This window comes from Phytophthora sojae (assembly GCF_000149755.1).
Source record: "Phytophthora sojae unplaced genomic scaffold PHYSOscaffold_7, whole genome shotgun sequence".
Lineage (NCBI taxonomy): Eukaryota > Oomycota > Peronosporomycetes > Peronosporales > Peronosporaceae > Phytophthora > Phytophthora sojae.
In genome coordinates, this window is record NW_009258121.1 from 1990496 (window position 1) to 2015853 (window position 25358).

The 25358-nt window shown below is 57.8% G+C and overlaps 13 protein-coding genes across 13 annotated transcripts; 6 read left to right on the forward strand and 7 right to left on the reverse strand.

The window, feature by feature from the left end:
• Positions 1 to 47: 47 nt before the first annotated feature.
• Positions 48 to 1466, reverse strand: PHYSODRAFT_303870 (pepsin-like aspartic protease A1; the record flags this gene model as incomplete). Its single annotated transcript, XM_009534121.1, has 1 exon — positions 48 to 1466. One exon carries the CDS (start codon positions 1464 to 1466, stop codon positions 48 to 50), a length of 1419 nt encoding a protein of 472 aa, XP_009532416.1.
• A 2425-nt stretch (positions 1467 to 3891) lies between these two features.
• Positions 3892 to 4983, forward strand: PHYSODRAFT_465617 (hypothetical protein; the record flags this gene model as incomplete). Its single annotated transcript, XM_009534122.1, has 1 exon — positions 3892 to 4983. A coding segment is annotated over one exon (1092 nt), but the record flags the coding sequence as incomplete, so codon positions are not given.
• A 1006-nt stretch (positions 4984 to 5989) lies between these two features.
• PHYSODRAFT_563007 (hypothetical protein) lies at positions 5990 to 8406 on the reverse strand (the record flags this gene model as incomplete). Its single annotated transcript, XM_009534123.1, has 4 exons — positions 7931 to 8406; positions 6907 to 7747; positions 6400 to 6828; positions 5990 to 6288 (listed from the first exon to the last, which is right to left on the reverse strand). Exons 1-4 carry the CDS (start codon positions 8117 to 8119, stop codon positions 5990 to 5992), a joined length of 1758 nt encoding a protein of 585 aa, XP_009532418.1. The 5' UTR covers positions 8120 to 8406.
• A 252-nt stretch (positions 8407 to 8658) lies between these two features.
• On the forward strand, positions 8659 to 9418 carry PHYSODRAFT_250380 (hypothetical protein; the record flags this gene model as incomplete). The annotated part of the gene is made up of 3 exons (XM_009534124.1): positions 8659 to 8671; positions 8738 to 8988; positions 9053 to 9418. 3 exons carry the CDS (start codon positions 8659 to 8661, stop codon positions 9416 to 9418), a joined length of 630 nt encoding a protein of 209 aa, XP_009532419.1.
• Positions 9419 to 9483: 65 nt separating this feature from the next.
• PHYSODRAFT_518149 (hypothetical protein) lies at positions 9484 to 10448 on the reverse strand (the record flags this gene model as incomplete). The annotated part of the gene is made up of 2 exons (XM_009534125.1): positions 9484 to 10224; positions 10302 to 10448. The coding sequence occupies 2 exons, from the start codon at positions 10446 to 10448 to the stop codon at positions 9484 to 9486; spliced, it is 888 nt and encodes a 295-aa protein (XP_009532420.1).
• A 1375-nt stretch (positions 10449 to 11823) lies between these two features.
• On the forward strand, positions 11824 to 12180 carry PHYSODRAFT_517610 (hypothetical protein; the record flags this gene model as incomplete). Its single annotated transcript, XM_009534126.1, has 1 exon — positions 11824 to 12180. The coding sequence occupies one exon, from the start codon at positions 11824 to 11826 to the stop codon at positions 12178 to 12180; it is 357 nt and encodes a 118-aa protein (XP_009532421.1).
• Positions 12181 to 12198: 18 nt separating this feature from the next.
• PHYSODRAFT_347328 (hypothetical protein) lies at positions 12199 to 13621 on the reverse strand (the record flags this gene model as incomplete). Its single annotated transcript, XM_009534127.1, has 1 exon — positions 12199 to 13621. One exon carries the CDS (start codon positions 13619 to 13621, stop codon positions 12527 to 12529), a length of 1095 nt encoding a protein of 364 aa, XP_009532422.1. The 3' UTR covers positions 12199 to 12526.
• A 1818-nt stretch (positions 13622 to 15439) lies between these two features.
• On the forward strand, positions 15440 to 16489 carry PHYSODRAFT_317356 (hypothetical protein; the record flags this gene model as incomplete). The annotated part of the gene is made up of 3 exons (XM_009534128.1): positions 15440 to 16229; positions 16311 to 16340; positions 16416 to 16489. 3 exons carry the CDS (start codon positions 15440 to 15442, stop codon positions 16487 to 16489), a joined length of 894 nt encoding a protein of 297 aa, XP_009532423.1.
• A 91-nt stretch (positions 16490 to 16580) lies between these two features.
• PHYSODRAFT_517605 (hypothetical protein) lies at positions 16581 to 18485 on the reverse strand (the record flags this gene model as incomplete). The annotated part of the gene is made up of 4 exons (XM_009534129.1): positions 16581 to 16713; positions 16783 to 17159; positions 17271 to 17492; positions 17880 to 18485. Coding segments are annotated over 4 exons (1338 nt in total), but the record flags the coding sequence as incomplete, so codon positions are not given.
• Positions 18486 to 18736: 251 nt separating this feature from the next.
• Positions 18737 to 19913, forward strand: PHYSODRAFT_317357 (hypothetical protein; the record flags this gene model as incomplete). The annotated part of the gene is made up of 4 exons (XM_009534130.1): positions 18737 to 19042; positions 19165 to 19221; positions 19324 to 19419; positions 19497 to 19913. 4 exons carry the CDS (start codon positions 18737 to 18739, stop codon positions 19911 to 19913), a joined length of 876 nt encoding a protein of 291 aa, XP_009532425.1.
• Positions 19914 to 19969: 56 nt separating this feature from the next.
• On the reverse strand, positions 19970 to 21251 carry PHYSODRAFT_563014 (hypothetical protein; the record flags this gene model as incomplete). Its single annotated transcript, XM_009534131.1, has 3 exons — positions 19970 to 20841; positions 20932 to 20993; positions 21104 to 21251. 3 exons carry the CDS (start codon positions 21249 to 21251, stop codon positions 20020 to 20022), a joined length of 1032 nt encoding a protein of 343 aa, XP_009532426.1. The 3' UTR covers positions 19970 to 20019.
• Positions 21252 to 21611: 360 nt separating this feature from the next.
• On the forward strand, positions 21612 to 22329 carry PHYSODRAFT_336561 (hypothetical protein; the record flags this gene model as incomplete). Its single annotated transcript, XM_009534132.1, has 2 exons — positions 21612 to 21780; positions 22076 to 22329. 2 exons carry the CDS (start codon positions 21612 to 21614, stop codon positions 22327 to 22329), a joined length of 423 nt encoding a protein of 140 aa, XP_009532427.1.
• Positions 22330 to 22450: 121 nt separating this feature from the next.
• Positions 22451 to 25194, reverse strand: PHYSODRAFT_347330 (hypothetical protein; the record flags this gene model as incomplete). The annotated part of the gene is made up of 5 exons (XM_009534133.1): positions 22451 to 22691; positions 22768 to 23676; positions 23744 to 23967; positions 24040 to 25029; positions 25117 to 25194. The coding sequence occupies 5 exons, from the start codon at positions 25192 to 25194 to the stop codon at positions 22451 to 22453; spliced, it is 2442 nt and encodes an 813-aa protein (XP_009532428.1).
• Positions 25195 to 25358: the final 164 nt, after the last annotated feature.

The window sequence follows — 25358 nt, forward strand, 5'->3', positions numbered from 1 at the left end:
AGCTACCGGTGCTGGTTCGTTATAGATATCAAAACTGCATGTTACTGTTAGTGTTGGGCGTAGTAGCCCTGGGAAGGCTGGACGGCAGGCTGCGGCTGGTAGTAGCCGCCGGGTACGACCAAGACCGGCTGCAGCGATTGCTCGTGCCGGGACGCGCGTTTGCGTCGGCAGATGCAGCGGAAGAGATACGTCACGACCGCAATGATGAAGAAGAAGGCCAATACGCCCAGCACGATTGCCAGGATCGTCACGAGGTGGCTCTTGTCATCACTGGATAAAGTGCCGGAGGTGCCATCGCTGCCGCTGCCAAAGCCGCCGCCGCCTGTGTTGTCACCGGACGAATCCGACGACGCCGGCAAGGAAACCGCTTGAGACCCGGGTGTGCACGTGCTGTTCTCCACGCAGTAGAACGTCACCGACTCGTTGACGTTGTAGCTCGTGTAGAAGGTCTTCAGAAAAGTTTCTCCGATGATCCAAGTGTTGGCGTACGAGCCGCTGCTGCTCGACGTGGCTTGCACTTCCACCACGACCATGTTTGCGCCCAGGTCGATAATGTAGTCGTCCTTCTCCAGATAGAAGGTCACGTCTCCGAACGTGAGCGCAAGTCGGGGCAGATCCACGTCACTCGAGCACATGTAGATCTCCGATCCGGACGAATACTGCTGACACCCCGACAAGTACGTACTCACAAAGTCCGAGTACACGGAGCTGGGCATCGCCAGCAGCGACGTGCCCGAGTCCACAATACTGTCACAGCTTCCACTGCTGGCGGTCGAGCACGGGAACACTGCGGAGTTGTTGCCGATCTGCATGGCCGTCATGCCGATCGTCCAGTGCGTGGGCGTGGACGACTTGAGGTCCACAGTGTACGGCATGAGCCCGTTGGACGAGATGAGCTCGTCGTCTACGCCGTTGAGCAGTAGGAAGCTGCCGTCCGAGTTGTCCTCCTTGGTCAGGTACATGGAGAAGCTCGTGACGTAGTCGATGAACTGGCCGCCGGGCGATGGAAGTGTCGCCAGCGAGCCGTAGGCCAGGCCGAAGAGGCCCTCGGCGTCGCCCGCCAGCAGCGAGCTGGAGCTGCTCGGGTTCACGTTGCTGCCCTGCGCCACGCCCACGACGTAGTCGGACACGGCCACGTTGCCGAACTTGATGTCGGCCGACGTGCCCTCGACGCAGACGTCGCCCGAGCCGTACGAGATGGTGCTGGCGTCCGAGGGGCACGTGGACGAGCACGTCGAGCCGCTGAGGTAGTAGCACGAGATCCAGAGGTCGGACGAGCCCGTGTCCACCTGCACCACGAAGGTCGAGCCGTCCACCACGATGTCCGCGAAGTAGATGGTGCCCTGGTAGTTCTCCATGTCCACGGCGTTCGAGTTGCTGGCGCTGCTGGCCAGGCGGCGAGAGCGCGTCCAGGGCGACTGCCCGCGCCGCATGGGCACCTTGGCCACCGCCTTGGACGTCGTCATGGCTACTGAGAACAAGTCTTGCTGCCTTGGGGCGGATTAGATAGTCAAAGTGGGGTGGGATATGCTGGAGACTGGGAGACCGTGTCCACTTCCAAGTCGCAAGTGTCTAAACAATCGGGCGCCGATTTTGGAATGGAACTGCTGAATGTCGGTCGGTCGGTGGGCAGCTAGCTCTGCGACAGCCTGCACTTGGCTTCAGTATGGGGCGGCCCTGCTACCTCCGGCGCGCTCAGCTGAGCTTGATGCGGGCGCGCTGCAGGAGATGCCGGCGTTGGCCCTCGATTTTCTCTATGAGTGCATTTTGCTCGCGGTGTCCTGCGCCCCGGGCGTGACGTTTGCTGGCTTTTCACGCGGCGACATAGTGAACGCGAGTCAGAGAGCATAGCACGGGCGCAGACAACTGTCGGCTGGAAAAATGGACGCATCTTATAACATGTGATGTCAGAGAACACCGTTATATAGAGGGATAGTACTGCGAATTGATATCGGAATGTTCGGTTCAGGTACTATTGCAATATCAGTTTAAACAGATCCTTTTTGACAGCGACGTAATCGCGCTGCGACGTTTTGATCGACTGCTCGAAACTCAAAATCGATCAGCGGAGACCCGCGGACGAGCTCTATGCAGACGCCACCTTGGCCGCTTGTCGGGTCGGCTGTGCCATTGTCGACGTTGCTCCAGTCGTGCGCGTCGTTTGTTGCCGTCTCGACGGAGGCCCTGCTGCTTGTGCCAGGGCACTGTCACCTCGAAGTGGTCTTGTACCCAGTGCTTGTGTACACACCCAGCAGGATGACGCACCTGATTTAGGTCGCGGGTGTGTGACACTCGGTTGCGGTTGCCTTTCAACTTGCCCTTTTGCAATGTTATCTCTGCACGGACAAGTCGCCGAGCTGGCATCACGGTACTGGTCAAGCTCGGTCGTGCAGGTTTCGTGTAGATTTCGTCGTCACCTACGCTGTCTTTGTGAAACGGAGTCCTCGTAGGATTTGGACCAGTTGCATTCAATTCGTATTTTTTAATCAGGATACAACCTTCAACGCAGCTGCATGTACTCAACTTGAGCATCGTCCTCGCTACAGGTATTCAGTTTCCTTCGTTCTGGCGTGATGTTTGGTACACATTCATGAAAACCTAGGACGGCCGCAGTCGAGCTCCCCGCAGCATCGACGATTGCAAAACCAAACGCGTCAGGCATGTCTGGAGAAGGCATGGCGTCTGTATGTAAGTCAACCTCGCTTTGTAATTGCGAACGAGCTTGCAGTGGTCACCGTTGCGCGAGAGATCACTGTCGATTGTAGCACGACTCCACAAGCCAGTCGTTCGGACGATATATGTAGGTGAACAGTGCCCATGCGAGTGGCAAAACGTTGGTGTAGGTGGGTATGATGGGGCTGTAGTGCGAGTCTCTAAAGCTTCTTTCAAAAAGGCATTTTGAAGTCGTCGCCCTAGAATGCATCACGTTGGAGCCAACTTGACATATGTTAAGTCACAAACAGACACAAACAACGCCCTCTGTCTTTAAATAACGCCCTCCAAATAGCTATCTCTCAATTGCTCTCCACCTCCTCTCCTCGGGCGGGCAGACTACCTGGTGTTCTCATCCTCTCCATGCAGCAAGCCGCCGCGCCCTCCAGTGGGGACGGCGACGAAGTCGACCGCAAGGCCAAGTTGCTGGCACTACTGGATCGTGCGCGCGTGAACCGCGGCCTGCAGCTGGAGCTCAACGGCGGCCAAGCGGAAGCACTGGACGACAGACCTCCGCCCATCAAATCCGAGCCGCTGCACTCCCCCAGCAGCCACGCGCAGCCCCAGGACCAGCAGGCGCCCAAGTGCACGTGCAGCCACAGTCATGACCCCTCTCCTTCTCCCAGTAGCGTCCACAGTCGAGTCCCCAACGAAGATCGAGGTCTTCCAGCTGCAGGACAGAGGAACGGAGCTAATACCATGGCCAATCCAGACAATCTAAGGCCGAACGGTGCAACTGCATTGGCTGGATCGGTGGGGAACTCACACTCCATCACGGACTCAGAGGCGTCGGGAGATGTCACAATGATGCAAGAGGCTGATACGCAGTCCGTGGTCAAGTCTGAGGCTGCTGATGAGCCTATGCAGTCGCGGGTCGCTGTCCTCAGCTCGACACCCAAGCCTCGCATTGCCGACTTGACGGGAGGCAGCAGAGGCAACGTCCCGAGGCTGCAACAGCTTAGGGCTCTCGAACAGCCGAGAAATGCCACGCACCACACTCAACTTGAATCACGCGAGGAGAAGCAGACTGTGAAGCGCGAGCTTCCTCCTCGAGCCCAGCAAAAGCATCCCCAGCGGACCAATGCGTCCCCTACTAACACTACGACGACGCTGAGGAGCCTAGCACAACTCACACCTGACGAGTACGAAGACTCGGAGCTGCATGGAGACTTCCAGCACATGCTGCACATTCTGATCCCATCTAATGCCACCGCTGCGTTGCTGGAGCGCCGTGGCCAGCCGATCCAGAACATCGGCCAGCAGGCGGACTGCACACTGTCCATCCGCGAACCGGAGGCCTCGCCGTTCAAGGACGATCGACTGCTCCGCATCTACGGGAAAGCCAAGTGCATCAGCTTGGCCCAGCGGCTGATCATTGCGTACATCCGCGCGTATCGAGCGGACAAGCGCGACCCAAACTATATCGACCTCACGGACGAGACTCCACCGGTAGCACTACCCGCCACATCCATCACGAAAGCCGTGAGCGTAGCTGTGTCGTCTGGGAAGAAGCCTGAGCTGGAGATTGCAAGTCCGTTCCACTGGATGGTCCAGCGCGAAGACGTAGGGAAGATGATGGGGCGACAGGGAAGCATTCTCGCAGCAATCCGTCGCGATACGGGTGCCACGATCCATGTCGACGAGGACGTCGTTCCCGGGACCACAGAGCGTCGCGTGGTTCTGACTGGATCTGTGGACTCAATCGCTGCAGCTGTGGAGGAGATTAAAAGCAAAGCTGGTGGGCGTCCTGAGGTGTCGGCGACCGTCGCCAATGGACGACTTGGACAGTATTTCGCCATCCCGTACTACGCCGCAGGATTCCTCATCGGCCCCCAGGGCTCTACAGTCAAGCACATCACTGAGCGCACAGGCGCGCGCCTACAAATTCCTTCCGCGGAGGATCTGCCTCTAGGTAGCATCAACCGCATCCTCCATATGCAAGGCACCCCCAAGCAGACCGAACACGCACGGCGTGTCGTCACGGCCAAACTTCGGGACTATCTGGCCTCTCCAAAGTGTCCGAGGGCGTTGAACCCCTCTTCAACCGGTCGCAAGGGCGACAAAGTCACCATTAAGGTTCTTCTCCCCTCCAGGATTTGTGGGTTTATGCTGGACCAGCGCGGGAAGCTGATCCATGAGATTTCTGAAAAGGCTGGCGCTCACACACATCTCTTAGCTCCACACGACGACGAGAACCGAGTTTGTGTCTTCACTGGTGACATGAGCTGCGTGCTCCGCGCGCAGCGCTTGGTGCTGCAGCTTATTGCAGGGGACGCCATCTCGTCCAAGCGCGCTGCTCCTCCTCGGAAACGGAAGCGTTCACATCGTGAAGAAGAAGAGGAGGAGGAGGAGGCTGACAATTATGATACCGGGGCTCATGAAGATGCTTACATCGAGGAGGAAGAGCCATATTATGAAGATGATGTCGAGGAGGAGGAGGAGGGCTATTATGATGAAGCGTATGAAGAATCTCCTCGACTACCGGTCAGACGGCAGACTGCACGTCGTCAACCAACCCGTCGCCCCCAACCCGACTATCACTATGACGAGGATGAAGATATGTACAGATATGATGACGACCTCGAAGAGGTCGAGTACGAAGAGCGTCCACGTCCACCAGCACGTCGACGGCCTGTCAGCTCTCGCCCACGCGAGTACATTGAGGATGAATATGACGAGGACGGATACGGCCACGACTACGATGAACGAATGGCTTATGAGGCGCCTCCGCCTCGAGTTCCTAGATGGCCAGTCGCTGTGCGTCGGCAGCCTCCCACTAGGCGTCAGGACGAGTATGCTGACGACTATGAAGAGTACGACGACTATGCCTACGCAGATGAAGGCGGTGCTGAGTATGAGCGACCATTGCCAGTGAGAAAGCAAGTGGTAAAGAGGCGAGCTGTGGGCGGCCGCGGTGATGATCGACGACAGCCTGTTGTACGTCCTGCTCCTGGCCGAAGGGTTCAAATGGTGGCGCGAACGCCAAGCCCTCGCGATGGGCACCCAAGAGTGAACCCTGGTGGCCGACGTCCCCCTGCGACCAGCGGCATTCGCAGCCGAAGCGGGAGCGTGAATACGCGTCACAGTGTCCCTCCTCGCGGTGGAAGAGGAAATGGCCGTCCGAGCGTTAATGGTCGTTCGAATGCAGGCCGTGGCAATGGCAACAAGAGGCGACGCCAGTGAGATGCGTATTCCCAGCAACAACCGCAATAACGACTGCAATAATCAGCCACTCGAGTCTGCAAAACACACGAGAACGTTGATATTTTATCATCTATTACCGCCGGGCAAGCAATCCAGCGGCGGTGGCTGCAGTGGCGCACGCGATGAAAGACAGACCCAGGTACAATGGCGACTGCGGCGGCGGCTCGACCGCTTCTTTCTTCAGTTCATCGATGGGAAGCTCCCGAGTCCGCGGATGTTCGGCAACGCGCCGAGCTGATCGCTCCCCTTCCATTCCATGCAAGCGCACGTCTGGACTGTTCATCTCGGTGGATCCGCCAATCGCGCAGTGTTCATTAACATGGCTGAGACGTGAAAGCGCCGAGCGCTTGACGACTGATGGCTCCGTGGCTACTGGTAGGGAGTCCACTCCCCGTTGGCGATCATCATCGACTGATTTCTCTTCAACCGGCCCAAGTTCACTCCTCGACAGTCCAGCTAGCGTCATCGGTTTATTCTCAAGACTTGCATCATCAGCCGGTGTAGCTGCTTGATCGACCCAACTCAGCTCCAGCGCCATATTCCGATGCTTCTTCCCGCCCGCCGACAAAACTTCCGCTGATTTTCCCGTTGAACCAGGTCTGTCGATGCTCTCAATCTCCAATGGCGGCAGTCGAGACGATGGTGTTGTGGTAGTTGACTCGATGTCACTCCCGCTGTCGCTTTTGCTACTGGCGCTTGCCGTGTAAGGTCCACGGTTATCGAGCGCCAACACATCGGCAGCAGTCATGGCGGAACTCCCGGTACACATCGTCCTGCGCCTCCTGCTTCGCCCCCGGCTGCCTTCAGAGCTCGCCTCCGCTGAGGTTTGGCGACGTAGAATCCTGTTCTCCAGGCGCAAGGCGGCAACTTCGCGCGTGGCGTCCTCCAGTAACAGCTCCATGTCATCACTTTCTTTCTCGCGAGGCTCCGCATGAACTTCGCTGCTGTCCCGCGCAGAGTTGCCGCCTCGTTCACTGTGCTCCTGCTGACGACGAAGTGCGTTCTCCAGTTGCTTCTGCAACTGCTCCAGAGTCTCGGTGACTCGCAGCGTCTCGGCCTGGGCACTCGCCGTTCGGTTCTCTGCAACTTGTAGCTGTGTCGCCGCGCGCGCCTTGCTGCTTTCCAGCTTCGCGACAAGTTCATCACGCGCTGCCAGCCGCGCCTGGAGATCTTCGTTCTCCGCTTCCAAACGACGGGCGGTTCGGCGCAGCGTATCTCGCACTGCTTGAACGCGCTCGACCTCTTGCGTTTGCTGCTCAAGCTGCGAGGTCACGAATTCCAGGTCCTGCTGTGCGCGTGCAGTCTCGAGGTGGTGGTCGTTGTTGCGCTGCTGCAGCTGCGTGATCTCCTCGCAAAGCTCTCGCTGCCGCTGTTGTTCTCGCTCGCGCACCAGCTCCAGCTCCAAGCAACGACGTCGCAGCTCATCCGCGCGCTGTTCAAGCTGCGTCAGCTCGACCTCGCGAGACGCGCACCGTTCGCACGAGTCCGTTCTGCTGAAGCTTCCAGAGCGCGAGGTAATTGACGGTCGCCGCTGTTGTTGTTGTCGCTGCTGTAAATGACTAAGTGCGTTCTGCTGTCCCGTAGAGTCCCAGGAGCTGTACGGCGCGTCGTAGCGCTGCAGCTCTGTCTCCAACGCTGCATTCTGTTCATGTAGTCGCTGCGCGTCTCTCACGGCGCGATCGCGGTCAAGTTGAGCAGCTTCAAGTTCATCGTGCAGAGCGTCAATCTCCTCGCGCGCAGTGCTCAGCTCCTCCAGCAGCGCGTTGCCCGCGTTCGCCGCCAATCGAAGGTTATCCTGCTCCGCCGCGAGCTCCAGCAGCACGCGCGCCAGCTTCTCCTCCATCAGCCGCTCCCTCGCGGTCGCAACAGCGATGGAGGCGTCCTCTTCCGCCTCTGGGTTATTGCTGCGGCGCTTGGCGTCTCCACGACCTGCAGCCTGCTCAAGAGCGAGAGCGTCGTGGGGCGCTGCCGCCTCGCTGAGCCTGAAGCTGGAGCTGCGGCCGCCCTCGTCCACCAGCAAGTCGACGATCAACTGTCGCACGTGGCCCAGCAGCGCGTCGCCTCGGTCCGCGTCATCGTGCAGGTCGACGTCGCCGGCCTCGTCCTGCCGGTCGCCACTAGCAAGATGCGCGCGGCTGCTGCGACTGCTGCTGCTCGCCGTGGGCGACGCCAGCGCCCACTGGTTGGGACTCGTGCAGGCCATCCTGGACTCCTTCGAGTCTTAGTCTTAGTCAAACGCCCGATGGAGGAGTGAGTGAGTGAGTGGGGAAACGCCAACAAGCGCCGGACTTGGAGCTCCGAGCCTAACGGACGTGGGACTGCGCTGAGCTGAGAGCTACGGTGCTGTGTGCTGTGGTGTCTTCAATTGCGCTGGGGCGGCGTGAAGTCGCGGCTTCTGCCCGCGGCTTGGTGATGGCGATGAAGAGCTCAACTGCCAATTTGTAACGGCTCAGTTGTGTAAAAGTAGTGTACCGTACCAGTTTCAGTCTCGAGTATTTTCTGTTCTGGCTCGCTAAATCTGGAGATGTGAAGGGCGGACTTTGCTTTGCCATTGCGAACTCACAGTCAATCGCTACGTCGTGCTTTTTGCGTGTCAGGAGCGTACGCAAACTCGGCGTCGTACGGGTCTCCATCCTTCATCTCTCTCTCCTCTCGCTCTATAGGGAACAAACTGAAGTTTTCGTCGTCTGGACGAGTCCCGCGTGGCTTGTTGACGTTGAAGTTGCATCGCTCAGTAGACGAATGGCACATCTGAGTGAGTCCCCTTGGTTGATCTACTCCGTGTTACAATTATTCACTCCACTCATGCACTCTTTATTAGGTGAAAGGCATGGAGAGGCGATGCAGAGACGCGGAGAGCTGATGCAGGAGCGGATGCAACTGCTGGCGATCCGCACGGGCTACCCGGAGGTGTTCAACCGCCCGCGTCGGAGCTCTCCCTCGTCTACAGCGAACGCTACTGCAGTTGTTGCAGCTAGCAGTCAGCTGGGATCGAGCAGTATTCGAGCGATTAGTCGCGACAGCTCGTACCCGTACCAGCAGCGACGCACACCCGAAGAAATGGCGGAATTCGTACGTGTCCTCCAGTAGTTCTCAGCATGAATTCGCAGCTAAATGCTTCGTGTGTTGCTGGTAGAGTCGTCTGTGCGAGCAGCGAGTGGCTCTTACGAAGGAGAAGGGGATTCAAGCGCAACGGCAAGCGTTGGCCGCTGAGCAACAGCGTCAAGCTCGGAGCCAGCTCGCAGGTGAAGCTGCTCCGGCTCAGGCGGTCCAGAGACTTCGTGAACGACGAGAGAAACAGCGTCGTGCAGCTGAAGCGGAACTGGAGGCGCTGGTGAATCAGCAGGACTCGTCACTTGAGGCGATGAACATCGCGCGAATGCTATCACCGAGATTCCAGGAGCGCATGGAATACGCCCCCTCGGTAGCCAAGTACTCGGCTGAAGATGAGCGGGTCAAGCAGCTACTTGGAACCACACGCATAGGAACCTACTACCAATGAGCTCCACTGCAATCGCGATGAATTTTATGAGCTTAGGTAAATACTTGTATGCAGTACTATTTCGCTCAGAACGGTCCTCGAAGACTACATTTGTTCTTCGCTAGAGCGTTGCCGTACTTGGTGTGCATGGTATGGCGCCGGTGTTTATCTGTGGCCGGTTCGCGGGGCTCAATCTTTCGAGCATAATAGTCGACCTCTGTCTGCGTCGAAAATCGACCAGCGGCGTACAGATTGTACCGTTCGTTATCAACTGCAGCCGACGCGGAGGTTGAATCTTCAGGGTCTTGGTGCTGCTCTTCCCACTTCTGAGCTAGAGAGTGGATCTTGCAGGTAGTTGCCGGCCCTTTAGCTCGAGGATTGAGTTGCTTCGCGTACTTCCGAGTTAGTTTCTGCGTGACGTGGAGAAGTTTCGTCTGCAGTTGGTTTTCCTGTTGTCGTAGAGCTCTACGCTCCTGCTCGGCCGGGTCCACTTCGCGCTTTGGTACGGGTTGATGTGGTTTCTGTTGTACCCTGCTTGAAGCTTTCACAGCAGAGTTCATGGCCAGATCCAAAGCGTCCTGTTCATTCTCTGGGTGGTCTTTCAGTGCTTTGATCTGTCGAGCAATCGCGCGCGAGAGTTCGGGGGCTGAAGCGGAAGAGTTGAGCATGCACTCCTCCAGGTCGGTGGTGCGAATGAGCTTCCCTGCAATTAATCGTCGCTGTACTGGCGTGCCATGAACGAAATTGGGTCTCTTCGTTGCACCGAGCGGCGGCGGGTCCTTCGGAAGTCCGAGCGTGTTCATATCATGCACGCGCGGCCTGTCCGCCTGTAGTTTGATAGTCAAAAGAATCGTTAGCCCCAATGATTGACTAGGGTGTGTTGTAGCTTTACATTGATCCATACATGTTGTGTTCGCAGTGACTCCGCCATCTCAGACTTGGCAAGTTGATGCATCTCTCGTCGAACCTTCGTCGGGACGGCTTGGTCTTGCCATGCAGTGACTCCATCGAGCGACGTGCGAGCGAGTAGGTCCAGTGTTGATAACCCCATCGGAGGATGCCGTACGAATGCCTCCACGTCTTCCACGACACCATTTCCATCGTGTACATTCGACCGCGGTGGAGCCATGACGAATGCTCTGCTACCAAGGCTACTAAGCGCCCAACAACAGACTAGGATAGACAGACCACCACACTACTGTAGTAACGCTCTAAGCACCGAGCTCAGAGCTTGCAAGCGAGGAAGTCGAAGACGTCTCAACTAAATAAAGAGCCTTCGCCATCTTGGCCTGATCCAGGATCTCACCCCGAGTCCTTATATTTGCATCTTGAAGCGATACCGTAACCAGATCGCGATGGTTCCTAGTCACAGAGGACCACTTCGAAACTTTAACGGGATTTCATCGAGGCAATACACGGGACTGAAGTGTATCAACGCTACTTGCTTCTCACCACAATCCAAGTCGCAGCGTTCAACTCAAGCAACCAAGTAACCAAGCACCACCGCAGCCATGATTCGGCCGGTGTCGCATCTCCAGATGCAGCGCGCGGGGCAGCCCCAGCTTCAGTCGCCTCGAAAGTCTCGCATCAACGCACTCTTGCCACCGTCGTCACCCCTGAAGCATTCGTCCACCATGTTCCCCAAGACACCGATCAAGAAACACCTTCGGAACGCGTCGGCGTTCGCATCCGAGACTTCTTCAGTTGGCGCCACTGCATCCGACGAAGACCTCGACTGCCTGTCGGGATCGCAGCTCCATGGCCCGCTTAAAGCCAAGCTCCGCGCCTCCGTGCTTCAGGCCGTGCTTCGATTGCTCGACCAAGACGTGGACGCTCTCGCTGGGGCTCACGAGGTGCTTCAAGCCGCTGCTGCACTCCCCTTGGCCGAACCAAAAGTGCAGCGCGCATGCGTGCAAGCTCTGCGTGAGCTTCAAGGTGTCGGCTCAATGCCGCCATCTTTTGTCTACAACTCCGGCTCAACGTCAAACTCGAACTGGGACGAATACGAGACTCCGGTGCCGCCGCCAAGCCCTCGAAAGCAGTCGGTTCGGTCGCGAAGCAGTGGACGCTCAACGGGCTCACTCCACCACTGCAAGGAATTCTTGCTCGCTTGCGCTAATGAGATCTGCGAGCTCGAAGACGATCGCCCGGTCCCCTTCGACTACGCTGAAGACACGACTTCCTCCAAGCAAACCGAGTCGCACAGTGATAAAATGTGCAAGCACTGCGGCGCAGCAAACTTCGACTACGCTTCGACCGTGCAGGAGTCCTTGGATGCTTCCGCTGATAGTGACGACTGCAGCGATGACGATGAAGATGATACCCGGGCCGATCAGGGCTCGCAGCTCTCCGAAGTCCTCCACCGTGCCGAGTACATGAGCGACGACGGAGAAGACGAATCGAGCGATGTGGATGCTCGGCCTTCAATGTCGATGCGAGATCGCGCGATCTGTCGCCAAGTTCTTCGAGCTCTGCACAGGCACTTGCAGTCCCAGCGTCGACGTTCGAGTGCCCCAAGCCTGGCACTGAAGTTCCGCGTCTTCGAAGCTCTCAAGCTCCAGGCCAGTCTTACCCGCAAGAGACTCGCGTTCCAACGCTTGAAGGTTGGACTTCGCGCACGTCCACAGCAACAACCGACGACGCCTAGCCCCGCTCTCGTGGCCAAGACCCGCACACCGACTCAGTCTTACACGATGTCGATGCTTGCGAACCACTCGGACTTGCTGCTGCTGCTCATGGCGCTGGTCTTCCTCGCCTTCCTGCCAGCCAAATACATCATGTAAGTTCAAGATCACCAACAATCGGCCGTCAAGCCCAAGCTCTTTTCAAGTTTCAATTAGGTTTCATAGAATTCGGGGATAGATTGATCGATCGATCGTTCAACGAGTAGCTGGCAAGCAGGCAGTCGGAAGTGCGACGTCGGAGGTCTCAACATAAATTACAATGGCGGCGTCTTAACACTCAAACCGGTCGCACACGAGCAGGTCGCGGGTTCCTTCGCCTCGCCTGCGCGTGAGTCTGCCAGGCCCCATTTCGAGCCTGGCAGCCTCAATTCACTCACTCACTTGCCTCGTTCCCCCTTCCTCCCCTCACTCATGCTTCTAACACTCGTCTTCCCAATGCTTTGCCTTACTGGAGGCCCGACGACCGCAACAGGCCGCCACTCCTCTCGGCCAAAAAGGTGCCGCTGGGCACGACGAAATCCGTGAACCGGCCAAAGCCGGAGCCCTGCGCCGCCAGCGCCACGTGCAGACACCGGAGCCACTCCTTCATCTCGCTCTCCGTGTACGCGCTGAGCAGCACGCGGCCCTTCTTGCCGCGAATGGCGAAGCGCCACATCGTGGCCGACGAGCCGTCGAACACCGAGTCGCGCGGCATAATCTCGATGCTCTTGCCGCTGCACTTGGCCAGGTCGATCTCGCCGCGCTTGCGGCCGTGCTCCTCGCGGAAGAAGGTCATCTTGGTGCTCGTGAGCACCACGAAGCGCACCTTCCAGCCGCCCGAGCGCAGGCCGAAGCCCTGCTTAAAGAGCAGCCCGGACTTGATGACGCCGCCGCGCGGCACGTTGGCGGCGCGCACCATGACGCTCTCGCGCGAGAGCGTGAAGCCGTCCTCGTCCACGATGAGCGTGCGCGGCAGACGCGTCGGGTCGCAGATGATCGTGTCGATGTCGTTGTCGTCGTCCTCGCTGTCCATGCGCTCGAGCAGCGGGATGGGGCCCGACGCGGGCATGGCCATGACGGCCAGCAGCGACTCGGCGCGGTTTAGGCGGTTGCTGTTGTTGACGTAGTTCTCCTTCTCCTCGTCCTCGTCCACGGTCGAGACCGCGCGCGCGTCGCGGTTGCGCGCCGGCGAGGGCACGTACGTGCTGCCGGCGTCGGAGCTGCCGGCCTCGCTGCGCTCGTACCAGTCGTCGTCGCTCATGTCGGACGTGCCCGTGGGGCGGCCGCTGCTGTCATCGCTGGGGCGGCCGATGGCGCGCAGCAGCTGCTGCTTGTAGATGGCGTTCTGGTGCTGCTGCGTCGAGACGCGCAGCATGCGCGAGGGCCGGAAGGCCAGCAGGCTGGGGCGCGGCAGCAGCTCCTCGCCCTGCGGGTCCATGACGGGCACCTCCGGGTCGTAGCCGTCGTAGCTGTAGCGGTGGTCGTCCTGCCAGCCGCTGGACTGCAGTACCGCGCGCGGGGCGGCGGTGGACGGCGTGGTCGGATCTCTCCTCGGCGCCATCGTCGTCTCTGTGGCTAAAGTGATGCAGTGCCCGCGCAGCGCAGTGCAGTGCAATGCAGGGCTGCGCCTTGGTGGGGAGGAGCGCGGAGCTGCTCGCTCGTTCGATCAGGTTTATGGTTACACACGAACTGAACACTTGGGAACGAGGCCGAGTACGCGAAAAAGTGCGGTCTGCAACAGATGCTGTTCCTGTGAGAATAGATGCGATGAATGGACACTGCGAGGTTTATTGACATCTGTTTAACAACATGTACCTGCCAAAATGGATGCAGCCACCGCACTTTCACCCGTACAACCGCGGGCGGGCCCTGCCGGTCACACAGTGGGATATTTCATGCAAGCGACAAGAGCGAGCCGCTGGCTCGTTAGCGGTGCTTTTTTAGGGGTGGCCGAAAGCTGAGGGCTGACTGGTGAGACCGCTTGCCAAGCAGTGCGACTGTGGACGAGCGGCCAGCGGGTTGCCCCCAGGCGGTGAACGGGGTGTCTCCAGGCTGAGGGCGCCGGCCGCTTCCTCCAGCCCAGGCCGCTGCCCTAGAACCAGTTGCCTTCCATGCCGCTCGGCGGGAGAATCGACTGAAAAAAGGCGTCGGCAGCAGCCGACAATCCACCATCGGATCTTACTGAGACGCTCAAAAACAAAGGGCTCGTCGTCCAGTGGCCTGTGGCCCGAAACAGCCGAGCGGCTGGGCTCCGATATACATGGCAGAGACGTCTCTGCTAACGGCAGCAGCTCAATTACCTAGCGAGCACCAGACTGTTATTACTGCGGCTTCCGGCAACCCGCGACTCGCGGCGCGACCGCGAGCGAGCTCCGCTTCGCGTGTTTGCATTCGCGCTCCATTCGGATCGGAGGTGGCTGAAAAAAAAACAAGCGGCAAAAACTCGATTGTCCCATCGCGTCGCGCGTGCACAACCATAGAGCGCGGCTGCTTCGTCGCACGGGACCGGCAAAGTCGCTGTTGGAACGTCCTCCCTCGCAGGCGCCGATCCAAATGCAAACGCCCAGCACTCGCAGTGTACATGTACCGCATTTGGCATGTAGAGAAACACACCCCATGTCATAGGCTTAGGTTAATTACTGCACTCGAGCCTAAAAACAATGTAAAATCCAAAAACTGGGTCACGCGATCATTTCGTACACAAAATTGGCAAGATGGTTGGTCATGCGGATGGCGCGGAGCGATCTCCTCTAGGATGGCGCTTAAGCTAGCAACAAGTCTAGGCGCCATCTACAACTATGTTGCACAGGAACCACACCACTTAACCAATTATCTACAGCGTTGCTACTTCTACTACCATCGCTACAGCAGCCGTGTTGTGCGCTCTCTCGAGCTTGCGCGTTGTGGTTCAACCTCGTGCTCCCCATATCCCGCACTCAAGCGCGCCTCAACTGGGCCCACACAAGGCGTGGCTACTAACTATCACTCCGACGAGGCGTATGCCTCCAAGTGCGCGGGGAGGGGGCAGCGCGACGTTGGCGAGCTCTTCCCCTCTGCCTTCGCGCACTTGGAACTGGTGGCTCAATGTGCATGCAAAAATGCGCAAAATACCCAAATTAGGGGTGTATCTCTCTACATGCGATCCCACGGACTTTTCTCTCGCATCTATGATTGGTCTAAAAAAGGTGTATCTCTTAAACCGCTGTAGCGCTCTACATGCGAAATGCGGTAAGTTAATAAGAAGTGTGCTCGACAGTCAGTCTGTCACGCGGCTGTACCATAATATCGGTACGATTGTCTCATTAGTCAATTCAAATCTCGCCAATCACAATCCTCCCCGACCTATTATAACGCCGCGCGCCGCATAAGTGACAGACGGATGGAGGTGAGCTTCAAGAAGAGCAGGCGCGCCAACGCCGGCAGGAAGCGCGCTCGGCGGCCGCAGGAGGACGCAGAGGACGCCCCCGATGGCGCAGGCGACGCCGCGGACGTGGAGCAGATCCAGCGCTCCATCCAGGAGCTGCGCAAGGACCAGCGCCTGCGCGACCAGCTGCTGAAGGAAGAGCTGGCGGCCCAGAAGTCGCGGAAGGCCCAGGAGACGCCCAGCAAGGCGCCCGACAACAGTGCGCAGTACGGCCTGCACGACCCCAAGAAGGACGGCGGCTCCACCAATCAGAAGCTGCTGACCCTGCTGGACGGACAGTTCACGGGCCAGAGCGCCACCACGGACAAGGACCAGCACGAGGAGCTCATGAACCAGTTCATCGAGGAGCGGCTGCAGAAGAAGAGGAAGACACAGCAGGTTTCAGCCAATGGGGACGGAGCTTCCGACGCTGCAGCGGCGCTCCGGACCGCGGAGGACAAGCTGTTCGAGCTGCCGGACAACTTGAAGCCGGACGTCCCCAGTAGCAGCAGCGCAGGGTACGACGATACGGCCGAGGGAGGGATGCTCATGGGCAACGCCGGCATTGCAGAGGTGGAGCTGCCGGCGTCCTATGCTGAACGCACGGAGAGGGCGACCAGGACGGCCCTGGAGCAGAGCAAAGCAGGAGGCGTGAAGAGGGATGCAGTGGGGGGACTGGCCAACTCGGCGCTGCCGACCAACTTTAGTGCGGACTTCAATCGACACAAGACGGACTATGTGGCGGAGATGAAGAGCCTGAACAAAGGTAAGAGTGGATTGTTTTGATTTGTGTGGAGAAGGAGGGAATGGCTAACGAGGTGTGATGTGGATGTTGTTGGGGCTGTAGATGAACAGCGCGAGCGGGGATTCCGTACTGGTACGTGGTGTCGCGTTGGAACGGAGAGTTGATCGGGTTGAATCTAATACTCGTGAATGCTGTTTGTTTGCACAGTCGGAAAGAACCAGGCTAGCGACGATCGCGCCGTGTCACGGTTCCGCAAGTTCGAGAGTCGCAAACTGCGATGATAAAGCAGAGTAAGCATAGCAACAACAGTCACATGAACTAAATGTTTTGGTTAGCTTTCCTTGCGCACAGGCTCTGACTTACCCCACGGCATTAGTTCCCATTGCTAGCGCTCCAATTGCGCTTGTAGGGATTGCCAAAATGATGCTCGTACCACATTTTCACCTCCATGTGTCCTCTGTTCTGTGCTAGCGCATAAATCGAGTCGTTGGGACAGTGATCCGTTCTCGTACGGATAAACTCCGAGGCTCGCAAGTCGCCACCTTTGGCAGCATCAAGCTCGCACCCTGGATACAACAAGTGTTGACGCACGCGGGGCCACAACCACTTCAGGACATCTAAGTTGTAGATACCTCCTGTCCAGGCCGCTTTCAGCGCTTTCTCAGACCAGGCCTTGGAAAGTTTCGGGGAAGAAGCCAAGACTTTCATCACTCGTAAGTGTCCCTGCGAGGCCGCCATCTCAAATGCTTTATCGGGGCATTCTTTAGAGCGACGAGACAGCAGCCAACTCGCCATTTCGATATGACCCCAACTCGCTGCTGCATTCACCGCTTCGTCCGAGCACGCCATCCCCAGCATCAAGTGTAGCCACTTCAGCACTTTCAAGTGATTGTTCCGTGCTGCTTCGTACATGGCTCTGTCGGTGCACCCATGATCAGTTCTGTGCAGGAACTTCACGACTTTGAGGTGGTTTTAAGCTGCAGCGTCGACCATTGCCCGTGCTGAGCATTGATCAATGCCGCTGGAGTGAAGCCAAGTCACCATTTCGAGATATCCAGCTACAGCAGCTGCGTCGATAGATCCCCGCGAGATTTTTTCACCGTGCGTATGAAGCCACTGCGCGACTTTCAGGTGATTGTGCTTCACGGCGTCCTCCATGGCCTTGTCAGTGAAACCTTCTCCACGATTGGCATGCAAAAATGCCAGTACATGCAGATGGCCATTCGAAGCCGCCGAGTCCATAGCAGACTGCGTACATCCTTCACGTCGATTGCCATTCAACCACTTCACGACCTCGAGGTGACCGCCCGCTGCACCTCCATCCATCGCCGTTGTCGTACATCCTTCCAATCGGTTTGTGTGCAATCACTTTACAACTTCCAGGTGTCCATTCTGAGCTGCCAAGTCCATCGTGCGGGTGTCAAAGTCTCCAATTTTTTTAGCGTGCAGCCACTTTAATACTTCGAGGTGGCCGCCGGATGCAGCTTGCGATGGACTGAACTCCCAATGCTCGCCAATTCCGATCTCGTAAATCCACTGAAGAACCGCTAAATGACCTCCCAGCGCCACCTTGGGCACGGAAACTTTGTACGGAGCTGAGCACAGTCCGTGCAAAAGTTGCGCAGTTTCCAGGTCACCTTTGAAAGCGACAGCAGCCACTGCAACCCCAACAGAGTACGCACTGCACTTCGCGTTCTCTAAGAGCCACTTGAGCAGGTCAATGTGACCCGCTACTGCTGCGTCGGCTACATCATACACGCACTCAGGATCTTCCGCCACCAACCGGTGAACGATGTCGTCCCAGCCCTTTGTCGAGGCGAGAGAAAATATCCTCCATCTGCTCCAATGCGCATCGCGAAAAGCTGCAGACGGCACGCTAGCGAACAACCACTGAAGTGCAGGCAAGTAGCCCATCTGGATCACGCCATCTATGCAAGTGCATGTAGTCTGATAGCTGGCTGCGTCGGGATACCGCTCGTACAGCAACTTGAGCGCCGTGAGTGCGTCTTCCTGCACCGTCATCTCCGTCGGCACTAGTTGCATCGCGTATCGATATTGTTGCAGCTTCTGGTGGTGAATCAACTCATTGCTGTTGTCAACTGAGTGCAGGGTCATGAGAAACAGACGCAAGCTGTTGTGCTTCACCGCTTCGACCAGCGAGATGTCCGGGAACAGAAACGCATGCAGCAGCCGCGCCACATGACCCAGACCCTCCACATCCGGCGCCAGCCGAGTCACAACTCGCGCAGAAGAAAACCCATTCTTCTTCTCCTTCTTCTTCACTCCAGCAAAAGAGAACAGTTATCGATCGTATTCGTGACAGTTGAAGACTTCAACGACGGAAAAAGTATCTGTTAGCCATTTCGCAACAAAATGGCTACAGTTCCCCCCGCTTCAGTGACGTTTTTCCATCTTCTGACTCTTTCAAGCGGTGGTGTAGCAATCGGCCTTCGCCACGTCACGAGCGAGTGCAGCTGCGTATCTGTAGCTCTCCATCTTCGTCGGCCATTTGAGCTAAAGTACCTACCATGAGCTGGCTCTGGGGCAATGAGACGACGGAGCAGGCGCAGTTCGTGGTGAGCGCGCTGCAGAGCGAGCTGGACGAGCGCGAGAGCAAGATCAAGGCGCTGGAGGCGGCGCTCAAGCGCGAGCAGCAGGACCTGACGGCGTTGCTGGAGGACGAGGTCAAGGAGCTGGAGGCGCGGCGCAAGGCCATCGAGAAGGAGCTGCAGGGCGTGGACGCGCTCATCCGCGAGAAGCAGAAGATCATCCAGCGCAGCAAGAGCGACGCGCTCAAGAACAAGAAGCAGTCGGCCAAGAGCAAGAAGAGCAAGGCGGCAGACGTCAGCTCCCCCGGGGCTGTAGAGGAGAAGCCCCAGGCTGCAGCAGCTGCTCCAGTCGCTGCCAGCAACAGCAATGGAGCTGCCAAGGAGAAGGAGGCAGTGCTGTCGCCTAGGGCCAAGAAGAAGCAACAGAAGAAGAAGAAGGCTGCCGCTGCTGCTGCTACCGAGAGGTAAGGAGGAGAAACTTGATGGTTCTTTGTCACTGAAGAGGAGAAGGCTGACGGTGATTGTTATTGCTTTGGTGCAGTGCTGCGGATGTGGCGGGTGCAGAGGCGGCTGAGTCCAAGGCCATTCTGCCAATGGACAAGAACTTGAAGATGGTGGCCAAGGAGGAGCCGAATGTGGCGTTTATTATCCAGCGAAGCAATGTGAGGGGGCGGTTCTATTTGCTGGTGTGGAAGGTGCCGGGTATTGATCGGTGCTTGTCGTCGTGGTGATGTTGTAGAACTCGAATACGGTGGTGTATGCGGGGTGCAAGTCGTCGGACGGCAAGTCGCTGGACGCGACGACTCCGATCAAGGTGTACTGGATCATGTACGAGAAGGAGGGCAACCCGCGCGAGGACCTCAACATGATTGAGCGGAACACAGCGTATGGTGTGACGTCCAAGCCGTCGGATGTGCCGGGCGAGCACCTGGCGAGCATCGCGTCACTGCGTGATCGCGACTGCGTGCTTTGTCTGGACAAGCACGGGAACGTGTTAGCGCTGACGACCATTAACGGCAAGAAGGGCATGGTGCTGCGGCGCGTGTTCGTGCAGATGACGACGAGCTGGGGCATCCCAACTGTGGACTACGTGGACATCTACGGCATGGATCCGAAGACGCACGAGCCCGTATACGAGAAGAAGAAGAACAAGTAACAACTGTGCGATTAGAGAAGAGAGACAAGAGGCGAGAGAGCCGCGGTCGGGTATGTGTGGAAATGCAGTGCTTCTTTCATTCTTTACACGTCTACGGAGTACGAGTCTAAATGGCACGGCGCATCATGACGATGGCCGCGGCACCGAGCGTCGTGCCCAGAACGCCGCGCAGCACGTCCTCAGGCACGTCCTGCGTAATATACTTGGAGGTCACGTACACACCAGCAGCGAGCGAGCCGCCGATGCGAGCGGCAGTGGGCAAGTGGATCGACTTGGCCCGCAGATTGAACACCGTCGACGACGCCGCCGTGGGCACGACGGACAGCAGCGACGTACCAATGATCGTGGCCTGGGGCATGTCGCTCGCTGCCGTCAAGTAGGACGTGATGAGGATGCCTCCTCCCAGTCCGCAGAGTCCCGAGATGAAGCCCGCTGCAGCACCAGCGAACACGTACTTGGCGTTGACCAATGCGAAGCCCTGCCAGTCGGCCTTCACCCTCTCCATGTACTCGGCCGAGACTGCAGCGGACGTGGCAGCCACGGACGGGTGAGCTTCGCCCTCCGGCACCGAGTTCCGAGCCTTCTCCAGGTCCTTCTGCTGCGGCACGAAGAACTGCAGGTCCAGCGGGTCCTGGCCGTCGCTCCACTTGGGCATGTACGGACTGTTCTTGAGGAAGATGAGCGGCGAGCACATCAGCATGGCGGAGCCCACGACCAGCGACAGCTTCTTGCTCGTGAGGCGGTGCGCAGTGCGCACGCCGTACTTGGTGGCGACGATGGCCGGAATTGTGGTGGTGAGCGCCAGCGGCACGTTGCAGGCGCCCGACTCGAGGTAGTTCCAGGCCCCGACGGTCGCAGCGATGGCCACCGCTCCCAAAGACGTGCCGTTGATGGCCTGCTGCGTCAGGGTGGTGAACTTGGCCATCGCCTACAGTTGGAGAGCATCGGAGAGAGATGGTAATGTGTTAGATAAAAAGGAAGCTGCAAGTGAGTGTGTGAATGGGGGAGGGGGTCTTACCGGAATGAGGATGATGCCTCCGCCGACGCCCGTGAGTGCCGAGACAACGCCCGCGAGGCCACCTATAGAGAATACAGTTGTAGAGCATTTGCATGTTGCATTGATGCAGTTGCAACAGACAAGCAAACGGTTGGAGAATGTTTAGAGAGAGGCAAAAGTGGTGCTAACTGACCAGTGGCGACGCCCACGGAGAGCGGGATGGCGGCGCTTACAGTGCGCTCCTTGGGTGCAGAGCACAGCACGCGGCGGCTGGGCAAGTTGCTGCGCTGCGCGTGGCGCAGCGCGGACGCGCCGGAGCGGCGGAGCGTACTCGCGAGCATCTTGGAGAGAAGCAAATGAGCCCGTTCCGGTGCCAGGTTGAGCAAGCAAAATCGGAGTCGCCAACAAAACCTTTCTTTATCGGATACTTGTAGCAAATTATATTGCCTGAGTGACGGTCTCTAATTATTAGACTTACACTTACCTTGTATAATGTATATAATGTAGATTTTGATAGGGTCAGGTTCGACACTCATCACCCATTACGCCGTTTCTAGTAGGCGACGTCACCGGCGTGACGCGCCGCCTGCTTTACAATATTTTCATTGACACAAAACTGCAATCCATTGGCGGAAGCTGTTGAAGTGCACTTTTGCAAAAAGTGGCGACGGATGTCACGTCGAGAAGGTTATGATCGAGCCATGCTACGCTGGGTGTTCACCAGGAAGGCGCACCACGGCAAAGCTGTGATTGCGCTAATTGTGCCCGCAGAACGAGGAGCAATTGAAGCGGGACCACCGCAAATGGATGCTCTCGTTCTTCGAGTGGCTAGCAGGGCTTTGTGGGCGTCCCTGAACAGCCTGGACACGCGTAAGCGTGGTGCTCTGACGGAACAGCCTCACAAATGGGAGACCTATCTTTTGTTGTTGAGGAGGCTGTCGATTCACGCCAGAGCCTCTGATCTCGCTTTTAGATTCTTGAGCCAAGTCAAGTTTCGCGCCATCCTATAATCATTGAACTGCTGGGCGAACCGCATCGGCAAAAGTTGGGTCACTCGAGGCCGGCGTTCAAGATACTTAGTACATGTTAGCTCTTCAACCTCTCTTGGACTAATAAATAGTCCTGGACTATACTTTGTATGCGTGAACTCACATTCGCATTTCAGTCATGTTGTCAAGGCCCGCACGTCGCCTGCTCTCGACGAAGGTGTCCAGGCCGCTGCAGCCCGTCACGAAGACCGAGTCAAAGACCAATTCAGCGGCCGCACAACAGGACGCAGGTGCCAAGGTCAATGACCGCTCGGACGCCAACCCGTGGAGCCATTTCGCCGCCTTTTCCAGCATGGACGACTACGTGGACGTGACTCTCATCCAGTACGGAAACGACGAGAAGACCAACAAAGACGACAAGGAGGAATGACGTTCGATGAAGAAGCACAAGACGCCGTAATGTACACAACTGCACAAGTTTTCTTTGCTGTCTTTTTTTTCTTCCCAGAAACAAAATATAAAACCTATTTTTTCTTACCTACGCCGGACGCCTAAATGAGCATGACCATCGGGTCGCCGCCGTCCTGGATGTACATGACCTTGTTCTGCTCCTCCAGCTCCACCAAGACCTTTTCTAAATCAGCGAGCGGCACAGCTTCCGCTCTGGAGCGACCGACGTTCAGCCGCGACAGGATGTCCGTCAGCTTGAGGCTGTCGTTCTCCTCGTCCATGTTGGCGTCGCTGCCCATCTCGGCCAACACAGCGAGGACGTCGTCCGCCAGCGTAGCAGAACTGTAACATAGATACAAAATACAACGGCATCAGCACACAGTCCAGCATGGTAACAATATCAATGGCGTTAACGCACCTCCAAGATGTGCGGTCTCGTTTCCTGGACTTCTCGGCCGCAGCAGGCTTCGTCGGTGTGACAGGAGCCTCGATCGCCATCTCCTCCATAGCCTTCTCGCTGCCCATCTCCGGCATCTCCGGGGTCTCCGTTGGCCTCGTTGAAACCGGTGCATCGCTTGAGTGGGTCTCGGTCGCGTCGTGGTACAGGGCGAAACTGACGAGGGCCATGGCCTTCTCCGCGTCGATTGCTTCGACCGTCTTGCTCAGACGCGCCTTCGCGTGTGCTGAGGCGAGACGAATCAGCGTTTCCAAACTACGAGCCGTCACGGGCAGTGTCCGTGCGTTCTGCTGGGAGCGCAGCTCCGCGTAACCTTCCGAGATGAGCTCGATCGCGCCGTCCGTCAGTACGGGCTGGTAGCGCGTCTTCGCGTAATAAATGTACTTCTTGAGGAAATCAAGCGTGAGGATGCCGTTGCCGCTGCCTTCGTATGACGAGGACTGGTACCCGCCGTGCAGCAGCGGGTCGAACTTCTGGAAAATGGACTTCTTCGCTTCGCCCGAGTTTTCACCATTGGCGTCGCTGAGCAGCGCCATGTGATCTGTGGAGCTCACCTCGAACGAAAGGGGAACACCCTCCTGGCCGGGACGAGTATACCTGTGCATGCGCAGCACGTGGTCCGAGATGTTGCGGTCAGCACCACGGTCCAGACGGTCGAGCACAACGAACAGCAAGTCAAAACGCGACAGAAGCGAGTCCGGCAGACCGATGTTCTCCTGAGGTTTTTTGTTCTTGTTGTACTGGCCGTAGACTGGGTTAGCAGCAGCCAGCACACTGCAACGCGCGTTCAGAGTGGCGTGGATACCAGCCTTGGCGATGGTCACAGTTTGCTGCTCCATGACTTCGTGAATAGCCACACGATCCGCTTCACTATAATCCAATGCCAAGTCAGCCATGTACACATGACAGGGAATGTCTTGAAGTAAGCAAAGCGTACCTCATCTTGTCGAACTCATCAATGCACACGATGCCTCGGTCAGCCAGCACCATAGCACCAGCCTCCAGACGACGTTCCTTCGTGTCGGGGTCGATGGTTACAGCAGCCGTCAAACCGACACCGGACGAACCCCGACCCGTGGTGTTGACGGCCAGAGGCGCGATCGTCCGGACAAAGCGAAGCAGCTGAGACTTGGCCGTCGAAGGATCACCCACCATCAAGATCTGTTCGTCATAGGAAAACTCGAGTTAGCACTTTACCAGCAGCCTCGCCCTGTCATCACTACCCCCACTCACGTTGATATCACCACGAAGATGCGTGCCGTTCTCGAGGTTCTTCTCCACACCACCTAGCAGCTGCAGCAGAAGTGCCTGTTTGATCTCAGCGTGGCCGTAAATGGACGGCGCGATGGAGCGAGACAGCATGTCGAACGCGTCCTGGCGCTTAGCGAACTCTCGGACGTTCACGAGGTCGTCCGACGACATCACAATGCCGTTCACCTCCTTGCCCATCAGCTGCACGTTGTTGGCGATCAGCACCGTCCTGAAAACTGCAGTCGACGAGGCCGTGCTGTTGCTGCCAAGCGGGCGGTAAATGCCCACGACCCGAATTCTGTCACCAGGCTTGCACTTGTCCACAATGTCGTTCTCCACAATAACCTCACACGACCTGGGCAACTGTCCCAGCGGCGCCGTCTCGGGGGTTTCCTGCATGCTGATCATCTGGTAGTCCTTGTACTGCGAGAGGCCAAACTCGGTCTCGAGCAAGTTGCCGTTCTCGTCCTTGGTCGGGTAGACGCTGGACGTGGGTGCTCCTGTGATAGACGTGTTGTCCCTGTACTCCCTGGACAGAATAGCGTTCGTCTCCTTGCAGTAGTGCACGGAGCGCACGACCTTGGGGCGCACGGCCGAGCACTTGGTCACGATGCCGTGCACGCACACCATCTGTGTGAGGTACGAGGCCAGGAGGCCCCTCGGGTTGACGTTGTGGTGGCCGAAGTCGCCCTCGAAGCCCACGTGGAACTGCATGTCCTTGGTGTTCTCCGCCTCCTTGCTGCCGTACATGCTGTCCATGTTGAAGACGAGCTCCTTGACGGCCTCCTCGAAGGGCGGCACGAACTCGGCCGGGTTGCGCAGCAGGCGGTTCACGATGTTGTCCTGCGCGCCCACGGCCGCGTCCGTGAACGAGCCGTCGTACTCGCGCAGGTCGTTCAGGTCCACGACGAGCCGCGTGCTCTTGTGGTGCATCATGCTGCGCAGCTTCTCCGAGTAGTTGCCATAGCCCGCCTGCACAGGTTTGTGACACAAGTTTGTTTTTAGTCGCACTATTTATTTGGCAGGGACAAATCGGTGCGAGCATAGCAGCCCACGCACGTCGCTCTCCAGGAAGGTCTGGAAGTACTGCTTGTGGCGGCGGAAGGCCTCGTCCAGCGCGTCCTGCTGCAGCTCCATGGCGTCCGTCCGGGTGCTCGCGCTTCGCTCTTGCCGCGCGCGCGAATTTCGAGTGGCCCTCTCCCTGTTTCAAAACCGGGCAGTGTATCGGGGGGATCGGAAGTGTGACCTAATGCGCGCTGATTGGCTAGAGCTGGAATTCGAATTTGAATTTGATGTTCCCG